This window comes from Dipodomys spectabilis, unplaced genomic scaffold, assembly GCF_019054845.1.
Source record: "Dipodomys spectabilis isolate Male_0828 unplaced genomic scaffold, ASM1905484v1 ptg000066l, whole genome shotgun sequence".
NCBI lineage: Eukaryota > Metazoa > Chordata > Mammalia > Rodentia > Heteromyidae > Dipodomys > Dipodomys spectabilis.
Genome location: NW_024870743.1, coordinates 8,647,640 through 8,664,856, shown reverse-complemented (window position 1 = coordinate 8,664,856; position 17,217 = coordinate 8,647,640). Strand labels below are relative to the sequence as shown.

Here is a 17,217-nt window from a genome sequence, read left to right as displayed (position 1 = left end):
CTCAGTGGCATGTATCTGTCATCCCAGCTATGTGAGAAGAATAAATAGAATTTCAGTCCAGGCTAGCCCAGGCAAACTCTATTCAAATGCCCAACAAGAAATGTAGTCATTACCTTACTGATGTAACTGGAACCTCTCTGTACAACATCTTTACAAGAAAATAAAATTTAAAAGAAAAAAAGGGGGAAATGACTAGAGGTGTGGGTAGAGCTCTGCTAAATAACTGCAAGCCCTGAGTCCAAACCTTAGTGCCACCAAAAATAAATAAATAAATAAATATGCAAATATACCTTTATCAGCTAGACGCTGTGAGGCACAGGATTATAAATTCAAGGACAACCAGAGCTACATATTGAGACTGTCTCAAAACAAAAATTCTGCCACCACCCAAAATCCCAAATATGCTAGGAGGAGAAGGGACAGTTAAAAGAAGAATAAAGGGATGGACACAATCGATATATAACATATGCACCTATGGAAATATCACCATTAAATACCATTAATTTGGACACTTAATATCAATAATTATAAAACTAAAACTAAAATAATTATAAAAATAAAACTAAAATTATAAAACTAAATAATTATAAAACTAAAATTAAAATTATAAAAATAAAAACAAATAGATCTATCTTCTCTTTTACAATTTTGGAGTTTCCTATTTGGTTTAGGAAAGTTTGTATCTTACCAAACTGTATAAGTGATTTTCTCAACTTAAAATTTTATACACTTATATATGCATGCATGTACATGCACACACACGTATATAATTTAAATCTTAAGTTTATGTGAAATTTATTTCTAATCATAATGGGACTGAAGTCAATTTTATATTGCTCCAGATGGATCATCAATTGTGCCAACACTTTTCCTGAATAAATTATTACTTTTTCTCCACTAAAATGCTATTTTCCCCTGCATATTCATTTCTCATGTATCCTGAATTTACCTCCACTATTTTCCACATCTCTTCTTATTTCTGCACTATACTGTTGAACTACAGTGGCTGTATTCTAGCATTTGACAAACTAAAATGCCATATTTTCCCCTAATTTTCTTAGTATTTGCACCCGTTTTTCAAGCAAAAAGTTTATGAATTATAAATGAGTGAATAAAATCCATATACTTACCAAAAGCAGACCCTCTATCATATGGGTTCATCTGCCATTTGTTGAGCACTAAATATATTAAGATTTTTAAAAAGTTACCAAAAAAAGTTCCATACAAACATAAAACTAAAATGCTCTATAAACATATTTTATAATATTTTATGATGCCTTAATTCCTCTAGATTAATAAGGTTTTATACAGTATTTGGGATATAAAATGAAATGAGCTATTTTCCACTAAAGGCAAGTCTAAAGCTCTCAAGGGGACTAATCACTGGCCTACAAGGACAACCACCAACTTTCTTCTACTGCTTTGTGCCATTGGCCCTGGAAGACATGGACCTTTGCCCTACTTCTAGGTCAGTAATAAAAAATGAAGTCTAGGTAAGTAAGCCAGTTGACTTTAATCATTGGGAAAGAACTGGACAACAGTAAGTCCTTTATCTTAATTCACTATTACATTCAAAAGTTACATATTTCCTTCTCCCCACCCCTCTGCCACTCTTCATAAAGATTGATGTTTTCCTTTCCTGATTCATCTTAATAGGCTGTGAATAACCAAACAATTGTACACAACTTCTTGACTAAAGCAGAAACCCTTCTAAAATCATTTCTGATCAACAGACATCATTATCTGCTTAAACACTTTGTACAAAAGAGAAGTATTTTTCTTGAGGATCTCCTATTGCTGGCTTAATCTAGACTTTAGCAAGTACTTAAGCTAATAATCACCTAGATTATTTCCATCTGCTCTGGCCCTGCTCTGTAAAACCACTATTTGCTCCAGCTCTGTTCAGTGGTATCACAATCATCCTCACCTTTTAAATAAATGTCTGTCTCACTGGACCATCACCCTCTGGTTATCCTCCTGTGTCTCTCATAATGATGGCATATGGTTGTTACAAGTTCTGAAACTATTTGTAGTTTAGTCTAATACTATTGTTTCAGAATTCATTTACGAATTCTATGAACTATGACACTCTTGCAAATTGAAAAAAATGTCGACATGCCGAATGACTCTACTTATGCTTGCTGTTTGGTCACCATCCTGCTTTGTATCATGAGAAAAGTAATGTCAAAATACTGAACAATTCTGTTAAAACTTAAAAAGGTTAAAGAATAAAATAAACGAGAAAACATCTAACAAAATAACCTCATTTAAAGATGAGGAAATTAAGAAAAGGTCATTTATGGTATTGACAGGCTGAGAAACCTAGAGAAAACCAACCACTGTATAAACAGGGCTAAAAATAAAACGTGACTTCACATTTTACATTTTAACTTCCTAGACCCCACTCCTCAATTCCCGTCCTAAAAGAAAAGGTTTGCCTCTTTTACCAGTGTGCAGCTATGTTTCTCACCATCAAGTTTTTCTACATAAATTATTCATAAAATCCTTCCCTAATACTTCCTTTGCGAAATATGCCAATTCATCTTTAATATTATGTATGAAAAGTTAATAAAAATGCAAAGACAACTAAATGTATTTTCCAAAATGCAGTATTTTCTCAACAGTAGCACTACCTATATTTTAGGCTCTAAATGACATTTTGCGTATTTGGTTTCCAGGGTACCTAAGTCCAGTAGCACAGTGCAGAAATTGTTTTTTAAAAAAACAAGACAAGACAACCCCACTTAAATGTCACATTTCTAAATACCACAGAGAATAACTGATTTATACAAAAGGAAGTATCAATGTATAAAACTTACCTGAAGCTCCAGTTTTAATTGTTGTTTTTCCTTTTTTACCTTCCTGTTGGTCTTTCAGAGTTTCATAAACTATCTGGATAACTGGAATACTGAAAGCCTATCAGAGAAATACGTTTTCTATATTAGTATTCAAATGTTAAAGATCGTAACCAACATAAACTGAAATTACGTATGCACATGAAATAATTACATGTATTTCAGATTGCTGCCCCACATTTCATTTGCTCAAACCCAAAACATCACTAAGATAACCAAGAGTTGACAGAAAAAGGAAATATAAGCCAGCTGAGGGCCTTAATAAATGAGGACTTGCAGAATGAGCCTGAGGAAAAGTATTATCCAGTCTGATAAACTGTTTTTCTAGTAATAAACTACAGTAGATTAACATTCTGTGATCTCTTTATAAAAAGACCAATCCATTAACATTCTGAAGTGAGTATAAACACTAAAGATATTGTAACTCTTCCTCCAGGACCCATTTATAATTATGTTCTTATTTTTGTTCTTTTGTAGGGCTTTATAATTTGCTAGCCACAAGAATATATGTATGTGTGTGATGTATATTACATTTGGAGGTGATTGTTTTACTAACTAATCCAAAATAAAAGCTAGTGTTGAAAAACTCCTTAAAATTCAGTGCTTAACCAAATTTAAATGTACTACTTACACCAGTTTTTCCACTTCCTGTTTCTGCAGCCTGAATAAGGGGGAAATTTTTAGAGCTTATAAATTATCAATGCAAGATATCAAATCAGCATACCATGTAAAAATCCGTAACATGTGACCAGTAGCTACCTTTATTTTCACAGTGCCTCACGATTACCCAGACTTCCTCAGTCACCCTTGCCAATCATGTCATTTCTCTCAAACCCTGTAAGATCTGCTTTCCCTTCCCTTTTTCCAGCAGTCAAATGGAAGCCCTCATAATTTAATTCTCAGAGTATCCAAACAGTATCTGATCAATCAATATCTATCCAAATAGTATCTAACTCATAGAGCTACTATAATCTGCTACCAAATTAGTGTTCACAAAAACATAATTCTAACCATGCAACACATCTACTGCATACCCCCACTACAAACAATTTCCCAAACTTTTTAATGAGATTCGAGAAGGGCCCCAAACTGTTTGCGATTTTATCAAAAGTTACTCTCTCCTACCCAGGTATAGTTATTTTATGCTACTATCTACCTAAACTATTCCAGGGTCATATCCTGCACTCCTATTCACTATCTCATAAATGTTGGTGAGTTTAAAAATTATTCTGGCAAAAATACCATTTTTAATTGTACGGGTGTTCTTACAGTAGACCATACACACCATCCCAGCTCCCAGCCACCTCAGTCAATACAAACATACCATCAACACATCACCTCCTCCTAGGATTAATGGGATAGATTCGGCCTGGATATCAGTTGGAAGACTGAAAGAATTGCATTGAGAAAATTTTAGTAAAAAAAGTCACAAGCTGATTAAATCATTATATTATAAACCTAAAAGAGATCTTCATTTGGAAAATAAACTAGTGTTTTTCCGCCTAGAAACGAAGTTCAAAGAAAGCATTCCATCATCTAAAGAATCACCAGAAAAACTGAGTTTCATTTATCCCACTAAAAAATATTTTTCATTAAATCACCACTCAAGTTATAAAATATCACTTAAGTTCTGTGTACTTACAGCCAGTCCATTTCTTCCACTGCTTGAGCAATCTCAGGCATAACACCCATCTCTGAAAATAAATAGAAATTTTACAAAACATTTATATTAAGCTTACTATAAACCATCCTGCTCTTAAGATGACTTTCATGCGGCTTTTCTATTGGACCTACCCAGTGTGGCACTGCTGTAACGTATTAAGTTTTGGAAAAGAGGCTTGTCTCTAAGCTCTCAATTCCTATCAAGAGACCTTAGGCAAGTCCATAAATTTGTTTGCCCTACATAATGGGGCTTAAATTACCAAACTTGTAGGGCTACAGAAAGATTAGAGAATAATGTAATTTGTATTGTATACAGTTATATCTTACCACAGAGAAGCCATCAGTATTTGTTTACCAACTAACTACTGGGCTACTAAAAAGCCTCATGGAATTAGGGTTCTAGCCAGAATCTCTATTCTTTTAGGGATTATGTGGCATATCTTGACAACTGAACTCTTAAGAATATGAGAAGAATCTGAGAAAACTGGCAGCCATAATCATAATTCTGGTTAAATGAAGGAGCTGGTAGTGAAAACTTAAGCAATTAAGAGATGTCAAAGATCAGCTCTTAAATGTTCATGTATTTAAATAACTCTACATTAAGGATAGTTTTAAACGAATACAATGGGTTATTCCTGACTAGATTTTGTTACTGTATCATTTCTCAAATAAAACAGAGGGTAATTATACTTCCAGTAGTTAACTAGATTAAAATTCCCTTCAAGATGAGAAGTCATCCTTATCTTCAGTCTACATTTATAGATCCAACCTATAACTTCATTATAAAAGTATATATCCCTGTTAACAAATATCCAAGCCCTAGAAATAATCAACTCTGAAATTCTGTAATTCTTGTTAGTTTGTGAAAAAGCAAATCCACAATATGACTATAACCTTTACAAAAGTAGTTTTTCCTTTGTATCGGGTGGAGAACCACCATTTTCCAAATTAAAAAAAAAGAAGTTTTTCTAACTAAATCTCCCTCAGGATAATCTGTTTATCACGCTCTAAATTTATATAGCCAGAGAGATCTTTCTAAGAATTACGCCATTTAGAGTGTACTGATACTTTAGTTATAAGCTGAGACTGATAACATACAAGCAGAAAACAAGATTCCTTTCAGCAAATTCCAGCTAATTTCCTGTCCTATTATGGTCATGTGCTGTGCAGATTTTCTTTGAAATCATGCTTCTAATGGTTAAGGGGGGAAAATAGGACTATTATGTTCTTCAATTCTTTTTATCTTTATTTTTATCCTATCACAGACTCTTCCAGTCCTTTTCTGGTGTGTGTTCTGGGGCTTAAACTCAGAGCCTGAGCATTCTCCCTTAGTTTTTTCACTCAAGTCTACCACTCTACCAATTAAGTCACATCTCTATTTTCAGCTTTTTGCTAGTTATTTGGAGATCAGAGTTTCATGGACTTTGCCAGGGCTAGCTTCAAACAATGATCCTCAGATCTCAGTCTCCTAAGTAGCTAGCAATACAGGCATGAGCCACTGGCATCTGGCTTTTCTTCCAGCCTTTTATCCCAACATTCCCAAAAATCTGTGTATGATTCCCCAAAGATGTGCACCTACAAACCAGCCTGGAACTACTCTAAAACTCTTAGGTTTAATACTGTCTTCCCTAAGAGTTGGGAAGAGAAAAATAGCAACCACTTTGAGTAGATTTTCTCCAGACTTTTACTATCAAGACACTTAACAGTCAGAACTATTCTAATGCGACTGGAGATTATGAATTTTTAATATTCTTATTGGAGAAAACTGAAAAACACATTGTTAACAATTTAAGTCATTTTAAAAGGTCAAAACAAAAAAAAGTATATCTAACTCATGTATTTCCTGTTATATAAACCTATCATTCATAGATCATCTCTATCTTTATACATTTGTGCCAGTCCTGGGGCTTGAACTATGTCCCTTAGTTCTTTTCCCTCAAGGCTGGCACTCAACCATTTAAGCCACATCTCCACTTCTGGCTTTTGGCTGGCTTAACTGAAGACTTTCATGAACTTTCCTGCCGGAATTGGCTTCCAACCATGATCCTCAGGTCTCAGCCTCCAGAGTAGCTAGGACTACAGGTGTGGGCTACTGGCATCTGGCTCCTATTTCATACATTGAATACCAACTGGATCTTTGTAAAAGTAGATGCATAAAGGAACAGGCCGGAGCAAGACAGAAAAACGACAGCCGACATCTGGATTGGATTAACCTTCCGTCAAATCCCGTTTGGAAATAAGAGGGTAACCCACGCCAAATAAATTCACAACTAATTTAAAAAGTGATACTGAGGGCGAACGTGGACGTGAGGGGACACAGCTTTCCCTAGAGCGCCAACGTCTCACTGTATACTGATCTAGCGGTGCTCAACAACGAACAGAAAGGTTTATGCTTGAGACTTCTTATGCTTGGAAGGGTCTTAAAAACAGCAACAACTGGACAGGCGATGTGACCCTATGCCGAGGGGCCCCGCCCCCTCCGCCGTTCCCACGCCCTGACCGGGCGGCGGAGGACGGAACCAGGCTCCCGGGGCCGCGGCCCGGCCACGTCGGCGGCCCTGCAGGAGGCCCGGGGTCGGCGGCCCTGCAGGAGGCCCGGCCACGTCGGCGGCCCTGCAGGAGGCCCGGGTCGGCGGCCCTGCAGGAGGCCCGGCGTCCGCGGCACCGCCCGCCGCCGCCTCGTTGTGGCCGCGAATCTGGACAAAGCGGCGTGAGGACAGACGGGCGGGACGGCCGGCGGGGCCAGGAAGGCCCGGGCGGGACCCGGCCGCGCCGCGCCGCCTCCTACGAGGCCGCCCCGGACCCTGCAGCGCGGGGCCCCCACGCCGCCGCCGACAGCGCCCCTCGGCCTAGACCTCCCCAGCACCTCCCCCTGGGCCCGGCGCGCAGCGAGCCGCCCACACCACCCCCCAGCGTCCACCTACGCACCGGAGAAGGCCGCCATCGTCGCCCGTCCTCCGCGGGGCCACCCGCTCCCTCCCTGCCTAAGGGAAAGGGCACCGCGCACTTCCGGCCCCGGGCCTGCGGCGTTCGTAGTCCGGGCAGGAACTCGGCCCCAAGAGAATGGTTCCGAGGGAAGAAAAGATCCGTCCTGACTGCTCTACATTTGGTTTATCCTGACTGGACAGCTCAGACCCAGAGCAGCAGAGCATTACCTTCCATAAGAAGCCAACACCCTGCTAGCAAGTCCTTAAATTGCCATTTATTTAGATCATGCTGTGGGGATTATCTTTTTTCCTGTTAATAAAGCAGATCTTTGATCAGTACTGTCCAACCATAGACTATAAAACAGCTGCCTGACTCAGTTCCCCAGCTTCACACTGATAAACAGAACCTTGTGGCCTCTGACTGACTTGGAGAGAAAATACTGAATTTATTGCCCACAGAACCAAGACTAAGGAGCGCCTAATACCCACAGGGTTTGATGACTGATTTTGTTGAGAAAGGTAAAATTTTGACCAGGATGAAGTTTCTTCCTTCTGAAATATTGACACAATTCCTGGAAAGTTCGCAATGATCCAGGAAGATAAAAGGTTCACACTAAGGCTATTGTAACAAAACATAGACGAGTAGGTTCTTCATGAAGATGCAGAGTTAACAGCCCAGGTCTGTCCACAACTAGACAACTTAAGGCTTGAGAATGCCTCACTGAATTAAGCTACTTTAAATGTTCTCTTGCTTGATGTCCAACCTGATGCTATGAAGGACAGAATAGAAAGGAGATGAAACACTTGTGTAATGAATTATTCAGAGAATAAGTTCAAATGATCTGGAAAAGAGCAAGAAACAACTATCGTGGCTCCAAGGAAGACATTTGGCCTGAGTAGAGAAAGCACCACCAAAATGATTATTAAATAGCCATTGCCTCACAGTAAAAAAAAAAAAAAAAAAAAATGAAATGTACCATATACAAGAAAGAATGTGAATATAGAGAATGCAGGAAATAGAAAGCAAAGCAAGTTGTCTGCTTTGCTCTTTTGTTAACATCAACTGCCTCCCTAGCTTCTATTCCTATCACCTGCAAACACCTAAAGCAAGCTGCCTCATTCTTGAAGATTTTAGCTACCAAGTGGAAGGAAGCAGCAAAAAAGAGAAGTTATTTCAGTACAAAAGATGTTGATGCTGTGGGCAAAACCTGAACAAAAGCATGAGACCCTGAGCTCAGACCTAGCACTTGTGCATGCACAAATGCACACACACACACACACACACACACATTAATTTGACCTGAATTCAAACCACGGTAACACTAGTTAGAAGCAAACCCCAGTGATCATTCTACATAAGTGACAGCAATCTTCTCTCCTCCTAATGCTGCCCATTATATGTGCCCTCAGATCTATGCGATGGAGAGCAAAGGACTCAGAAATGCCTATTGTGGATCTTGAACCCCACATTGATCAGACCTTGCATCAAAAAGCCCTGTCCCTTTTTTTTGTTGTTGTTGTTTTTTTGGGGGGTCCGGTCGTGGGGCCTGAACTCTGGGCCTGGGCGCTGTCCCTCAGCTCTTCAGCTCAAGGTTAGCACTCTACCACTTGAGTCACAGCGCCACTTCCGGCTTTTTTCTTTTTGCTGATGTGGTGCTGAGGAATCGAACCCAGGGCCTAAGGCATGCAAGGCAAGCGCTGTACCACTGAGCCACCTTCCCAGCCCCGCCCTGTCCCTTTTTTGTTCTGGCTTTCAAACTTATCCTCCTTGTAATGGCATGTGTCAGATCCTCCATGTCCAGCTTCCTGCTGACTCATCTATCACCTGCTACTCTCTTGCATACATTTTACTTTCCAGCAATCCAGATTGTCTCATGCTACTATGTATATTCTTCAGTGTTCACTTTCACTGGAATAGCTTTCCCTTATGAGTTTTGGTTATATATTCAATATAACAACCAGCTAAAATGTACTGGTGGCTTGATACAACCAGTTATTTAGATGCCAAAGAGGTTATTCAAGACTCAACTGGCCAGTTCTTCTGCACCTGTGGGCATTCCTAGGGTCACTCATTCAATCGCATTCAGCTGGCATCTTGTCTGGGCTGGGAAGTCTGAGAACATTTCTCTCCTGTGAGTGGTACTCTTGCTCAGCTTTTCTTGCTCCTGGCTGGTGCTCTACCACTTGAGTTACAGCTTTAGCCTGGCATTTTTCTGGTTCACTAGTAATGTAATCTTAGGGACTTTTCTGCTCAGACTGGCTTCCAGTCTTTCTGCCCAGACTGATACTTCTGCCCAGACTGGCTTCCAGTCTTTCTGCCCAGACTGATACTCCAGCCCTCAGCCCTTTGAGCAGCTAGGATTCTAGCCTTCAACACCAGCCATAATTTAAAATTTCTTACATGAGATTAAAAAAAAACATCTCTTAGTTGGGTGCTGGTGGCTCCTATCCCTAATCCTAGTTATTCAGGAGGCTAAGATCTGATTATTGAATTTGAAGCCAGCCCAGGCAGAAATGTCTGTAAGACTCTTATCTTCAGTTAACCAGCAAAAAGCCAGAAAGGAAGGAGTGGTTTGAGTTGTAGAGCATCAGCCACAAATGAAAAAAAAAAAATGAACACTCATTAGGTCCTGAGTTCAAGCAACAGTAATAGTGCATGCATGCGCGCCTACACACACACACACACACACACACACACACACACACACACACACACACACACACACACGAAAGTATCTCTCTTTGACTTTTCTAACAAAGTCAGAATTGATCTGACTTCATATCCCCCACTGGGTAAGTATTGCTAATGAAACAAATCTCAAGTCTAGTAACTTAAAACAATACCCAAGTTCTGTGAAATAGATATTGAGGAGCTGCTTAGCTGGGCAGCTTTCTGATCCCTCCTACAGTGGTAGTGAAGCTGCTGGTGGGTATTCCCATCTTTCTAAGGTTTAGCTCCAGCTGGAGCATCGTCTTTTAAAGGCAAACCACACACACACAGTAGGGCCATCAGTTAACAGGAGCCACAGCTCTTCGCCTGCACTTCTTGCTGGGCTCTTCAGTGTTAACACTGACATTATATGTGCCTAATACATCAGTTGGAGCCTTGTCTCACCCCCTTCCTTTCCAAAGCAAGCAATCCAAGAGAACAAAACAGCATGAAAAGTACATTTTATTACATAGCCACTGAAGTAGTGCAGCGGTACCACTGCAGTCTCTTATTGGCCACACAGGACCATTCAGTGTGGAAGGTGCCTTTACACACACAGAGACATGAGTGGCAGTCAAGGATCCTCAGGGCCAACTTAGAGACTGGCTACCTAAAAGATCCCCTCTTGTGTTCATGTAGCGAACAGAAACCCCTCCATTTCAGGAAGTGTTATGTTCATGTAGCATCCTCTGGGATACATCTTACTAGGCTAGCCGTTTCTAGGCTAGCCGTTCTTGGCGTTCAATTTGTTGGTTTAGCTTTCCCTGCCATTCACAGTTTACCTGACTTTTGATAGCAATTTGGGAGTGAGGGGGCTCATATGTAGACGTCCTCTTTGTTTCCTCCCTTGGATTTCTCATAGCCTCTGAGCTGTGCAACCATCATTGAATGTTACATTTTTTGTCAGAAGAATCTGTCCGAAGCTGGTTCAGATCTATTAGAATGCAACATCATTCTCACTGCCCTGGCTTTCACCTTATGGTGCAGAAATCAGAAGGGGACCTGACGACCAGACATAAATTCAGAGATCTATAGCTCCGCATCCCCCGAAGAAGTGGCCACGAAGTCCTTCCCTGCAGATATATGGAAGGAGGAAGACAAAGAGCAGCCTGGAGGAGCTTCTGAGGGACTGTAAAACAGAAAAAGAGATCTCCACTAACGGTTGCTCTCATTATAAGCAAGCCAGGCAGGGACATGATTGATGTGTGAGTGCTGACTGGCTGGCAGGCGTGGCCGCGGCTCTCTGGCCCATGCCTGCCATTTTGGGCACTCACATCGGCCCCTGTGAGCAATGCTGGTGACTTGGAGAAATGGTGCTACATTTGAAGTCTTAGAAAGAGAACATGGCCTGGAGGTAGTGTGTGTTTAAGAACAGCAGTGGGCCTAACAAATACTCTGAATATAGCAGTCCAGAATCTGCCAGGATCCCCAAGCTGTATCACTTGAAGCACAGCCATTTTACACCGTACTCAGAGCAGACTTGCTTCCCCAGCCTCCTACTCTCTCTCCTTATCCACAGCGTTTGCTTTCTCTCTGTCACACTGATCACACAGGCTTTCTTATGAATGAAGCTTATGACTCCTTAGCAGCTTGAAACAAGACAATGTGCTATATTAGAAAGGAGATGTGCTAGGGGACTGTGGCTCAGTCCTTTCATCTTAGCCATGTGAGAGGCTGAGAGAGAGAGGATTGCAGTTCAAGGCTAGCCAGGACAGAAAAGTTCCCAAGAGACTGTCTCAGCCCATAGCTGGGCACAGTGGGGCAGGGGAGACTGAGATTTGGAGGACCATGGCTCCTGGCCAGCCTGTTCAGAAGAGTTTGAGAGACTCTTTCTCAAGAGAGGAAAGCTAGATTTGATAGTATTCAGCTATCCTTCCAGAAACAGTGGAAAATCTAAATAGGAGGATTGTAATTCAGGCATGCTTTGGGTAAAAAGCAAAACTCTACCTCAAAAGTAACAAGCACAAACAGGGCTGGAAGTGCATCTCAGTGATGCAGTGCCTGCGTAGCAAGTGTGAGGCCCTGAATTTAACCCCTTGACCCCCAAAGAGGAGCAATAAAAAGGATGGTCATCTGGTGCTGGTGGCCCATGCTGGTAATCCTAGCTACACAGGAGGATGAGATTTGAGGATCATGGTTCAAAGCCATTCCAGGCAGGAAAGTCTATTAAGACTCTTATCTCCAATATTAGAATTTATAAGTACAGGTAGAAAATTCTTGACAAGAGTCCCAGAGGCACAACAGATAGGAGAGAGACTTGACAACTGGGACTACATCAAAATAAAAAGTTTCTGCACAGCTAAGGGCATAGTTACTAAACTAGAAAGACAGCCAACAAATTGGGAGAAAAATCTTTACCAGCAAAATAGCAGACAAAGGCCTAAAATATACATTTACAAGGAGCTCAAGAAACTAGCCCTTCCCCAAATTAATAAACCAATCATTAAATGGGCAAGGGAGTTTAAGGAGAGACTTCTCAGAAGAAGAGGTAAGAATGGTGAAGAAACACATGAGGAAATGCTCATCATCCCTAGCCATAAAGGAAATGCAAATCAGAACAACTCCGAGGTTCCACCTCACCCCAGTTGGATTGGCCAACATTGTGAATTTGAAAAACAACCAATGTTGGCATGGAAGTGGGGGAGCGGGGAAGGAGCCCTACTGCACTGTTGATGGGAATGTGAACTAGTACAATGGCTCTGGACAGAGAGAATCCTGAAGGTTCCTCAAAAAAACAAATACAGGGGCTGGGAAGGTGGATTAGTGGTAGAGTGTGTGCCTCATATGCCTGAGGCCCTGGGTTCAATTCCTCAGCACCACATAAGCAGAAAAAGCCAGAAGTGGCACTGTGGCTCAAGTGGTAGAGTGCTAGCCTTGAACTGAAGAGCTGAGGGACAGTGCCCAGAGGCTCCACAACCAGAAATATATATATATATATATATATATGAGCCAGGTTATGATAAAGACATGATCCATGACATGATAAAGTACATCCATGTTCATTGCTGCACTATTCACAATAGCCAAGATACAGAAACAGCTCTGATGTGCTGCAGTAGATGAGTGGATCCAAAAAATGTGGTACCTCTACACAATGGAATTTTACACAGTCATTAGAAAGACTAAAATAATGTTATTTGCAATGAAATGGATGGAATTAGAACAAATCATATTAAGTGAAGTAAGCCAAGTTCAGAGAGAGAAATAGAGTATGTTCCCTCTGATATGCAGAAGGTAGAGCTAAAATGCACTGGGATATAATAAATTATACAGAATCCTAGATACTCACACACAGTGAGACCGAAAGAGGATATAACACAAAGGCGCAATGCCTAAGTGCCCCCCCTCTTTCTCTGTCTCTCTCTGTCTCTGTCTCTGTCTGTCTCTGTCTCTGTCTCTGTCTCTCTCTCTCTCTCTATATATATATATAGCACACACACAAGATGGTAAATAATTTCTTGAAATGCCTGGAGACAATACATTTGAATACAGAAATGCACAGTTGCATACGGTTGCAATGGTAAGAATGGGATTCAACCCTCCCCCCATGGTATAACCCCTGTTTTCACTGTATTTGATGTTGGTATAATTTGGGGAGGGGAAGGGAAAAAACAAAATGTTTAAATAGGGATACAGGTGGACCCATTGCAACAATGAGATGTACAAGAGGCTATGTCGAAAAACGAACTTTACAATTTAGGTGGGGGTGCGGGTGGGGGTGGGGGTGTAGTTGAGGAGGTGGGAGGGATAGGATGATAGGGAGAAAACGAAGGAGGAGGTAACAATGCTCGATAGGAAATGGACTCATTACCTTGCTCATATAACTGTAACCCCTCTGTACAGTATTTTCACAATAAACTTATTTAAAAAAAGAGTGGGATCTAACAAGTGCTGCTTCAAGTAGTTCTGTAGTGTGATGTTCCAGTTTCCATGGTTGCAAATAAATTCCCTGAAAATATCATGGTTTAAGAATTCCTTATTTTTTTAAATTCATAGATTCTGTGGATACAGAGCATTCAGCATGGCTTCTAGCTGTTCCATAATTCCCAGCTATTCAGTAACTCAAAGGCTGGGGCTGGAGTCTTTAGAAGATTTGGTGGTTTACTTATTGCACCTGATATTCATGTTGATGAGCCCCTGCTGTGGCTAATTTAGCATTCGTGGCATCTCACATGGCCTGGGTTTTTACACAGCGTGGTATTTGTATTCTGAAGTTGAGTATCTCAAGGGCAATGGCCTTTATGTGAAAACTTCAAAAACCCAAGCAGTATTATTTCCTCTTCACTCTATTAATTGAGATAGTAACAAAAGTCAGGTCAATTTTGAGGGGAAACCTGCATTCCAGAGTTATTCTTCCTCGCCTCCATTGCTGAGTAGCAAACCAATTATCCATTGGTATCCGGGATCAATTATGCCAACTGGAGTAGTAAGCCCCTTCTTTGCCAGTTGGTTCAGAGAAATGAAGATCCCAAAGGGACCAAATGGTCTCAACTCGCCATTCAGTGAAGTCACTGAGCCTCCTGGTGGAGACATTCTTCTCTTTGAACAAAGACTTTGAGAGTAGCAAAGCATAACATTGTAAGGACAGGAAGTGATAACTTTGCCAATGGTCCATTGGCCATAATAAGGCCACTCCTACCCCCACCCTTTGATTTCTGGACCTGTGAATCATGACTAGAAGAAACAGCACTCTCTATAAGAAACTGAGCACATGGTCATCTCTGCAAAGTACACTCTACCATAAGTAAAAAAGCAAGTCTGAAACTTGAAAAAGCAACTCTGCCTTTGAGAAAGGGATGGAGGATGGATGAAGTCATTTGTGTTCAGAGACTGTGGCTTTTTGTAGTCCATGGTTAGGGCCCAGCTAAGACGGTAACTCAGAGGATTCTGGCCAATTTGGGTTCATGTAAGAATCTTTCAGCCAAGCATGGCAGTGCATGTTTGTAATTATAGCTATTCCAGAGGCAGAAATTAGGAGGATCAAGGTTTGGGGCTAACATAGGCAAAAAGTTAGTGAGACTCCAATCTTAACTAATAAGCCAGGTATGGTGGTGAGTGGCTTCATCCTACCTGAATGGAAGATATAGACAGTAGTCATATGCAGCCAGCCTGGATGAAAATACAAGCCCCTACCTGAAAAATAGCAGGGGGAGGGGGAGCACTGGGGACATGGTAAAGCACATGCCTACTAACCACCAAGACCCTTGTCAGACTATGTTTTAGATTAGAGAGCTAAAACAGACCAAATACTTTGTGCAAGGCCAACTAGTCAGCAACAGAGCTGTGACTCAAACTAAGGCCTTTCTGACTCTAGGAGGAGGAGAAGGAGCAGGCAGATTGCAGACATTCAACTGAAGAAATAACACTGAAAATGTGTACCGACTGGAGAACAATCGAGTTTTATCTTTTATCTTTGGGGTTCAACATACAGAAATTGTAAAGCAATTTTTAGCATAATGATGGTTATATTTAATACAGTATAATGACAAGTTTGGTAAGATCTGTATCTTTGCTGAAAGGCCTTTCATTTTCCTTCGTATTTATTCATTCATTTTTTGTTAGCATATATTACTAGCAATAGGATGGTTCATTGTGACAACCCATAGATGGACATGGAGCAAGCAAGTTCACTCTCCTGTTATATTTCCTTACCTCTCTTTCTCCTCCATTCCTGTCCCAAAGAGTAGTGAGTGGGCTTCATTATGCTATCTTTATCTAGATCATACTTTCATTCTCTTTATCCTCCATTTTCCTCCTTCTGCTCTCCCCTTCCCACTCATCTCCTCCAGACTGTCTTCTTTTACACTGACTAGTCAGTAATGTGGCTTGTCATTAGTGGGGCTTGAACTCAGGGGCTAGGTGCTATCCCTAAGCTCTTTTGCTCAAGGGTAGCACTCTACTACTTTGAGTCACAGCTCCACTTTGGTTTTTCTGGTGGTTAATTGGAGATAAGAGTCTCACAGACTTTCCTGCCCTGGCTGGCTTTGAACTGTGATCCTTAGATCTCAGCTTTTTGATTAGCTAGGATTACAGGTGTGAGCCACCGGCACCCAGCTCTCAGTTTTTCTTTTAGTCAGCTCCTTTATGACTTAATTAGGTTGGGAAGTTTCTTTCCTGAAAATCATTTATCTCATGTCTATATCAGGATGTGACAATTTAGACTCTACAAAATATTTTAAGAGCTTCATATTAGTTAAGCTCAAAACTAGTTGAGCTAAAACAAATATTGCTGAGCAACATTTAATAATTCTTTCTCCAGTAGTTTTTAATTCTTAATGTTTAATAATGTAGCTCTCTCACATAGAGGAATGGGTCTGATTTACATGTTTTTAATAACTTCTACATTTTCACTCAATATCTTACAGAATCAAAACAGTTTAATTATTCTTCAGTTCCATTAAATGTTTGTTTTTTGGCTAGTAAAGAAAATAAAGTCAAGAATAAATGAAAGGACTTGATTATAATTTCGCTACAAGAGAAGAAAACAAACCAGCTCACAAAGGGTCTGTTTATTGAGAGGATGTCCAGTAAGTGTATATTATTTTTCCAAGAGGAAAGAATTTATTTTAAAGATCACCATCTCTTTAAGCAACAGGGTAATCTATAACAGCATCAACCTTGCCATGAATAAATCATAGAGGCAATACAAATTTGTTCAGCATTTACCCTCCAGCTGAATTTACAGCGATTAAAAAGCCATTGTCTCTGTCCACAAAGAATTACAGTATTTTGGTTTTGTAGCTACCCTTTGAAGTTTTGAATTATTGGTGTTATTTGAGACTCCCTAGGCATCCCCACGTTTGTGGACATGACTAGTAGTCAGTGTAATCTGAAACACTGTAATTTCTCTGACCTCACTCCCAGTTGGTGACACAGAATTCTCATTCATTGGTTAGACCCCCTACAAAATATTTCTAGAGAGCCCCAGAAGTGTCTAGTACATATTGGCAAGCAAAGCTAATTCCTTTGGACTCTGCCAATCATCTCTCTTTGGAGTCCTGTGGATATGCTCTTTGGTCTGTGGTGTGTGTAAGCTGTTTCACTTGTTTGGGCAAAGTTGGGG

General features: G+C 40.6%; 1 protein-coding gene across 1 annotated transcript in view; it reads right to left on the bottom strand.

Annotated features, from left to right (window-relative positions):
* The window catches only part of Ddx1 (DEAD-box helicase 1), a 30,360-nt gene extending 22,842 nt beyond the window's left edge, over positions 1 to 7,518 (bottom strand). The window contains exons 1-6 of the mRNA XM_042680770.1: positions 7,446 to 7,518; positions 4,498 to 4,549; positions 4,180 to 4,243; positions 3,487 to 3,516; positions 2,820 to 2,916; positions 1,131 to 1,178 (exon numbers count right to left, since the gene is read on the bottom strand). Coding sequence (XP_042536704.1) covers positions 1,131 to 1,178; positions 2,820 to 2,916; positions 3,487 to 3,516; positions 4,180 to 4,243; positions 4,498 to 4,549; positions 7,446 to 7,461 — 307 coding nt within the window. The 5' untranslated portion in view covers positions 7,462 to 7,518. The remainder of the gene's footprint in view (positions 1 to 1,130; positions 1,179 to 2,819; positions 2,917 to 3,486; positions 3,517 to 4,179; positions 4,244 to 4,497; positions 4,550 to 7,445) is intronic.
* Positions 7,519 to 17,217: the final 9,699 nt, after the last annotated feature.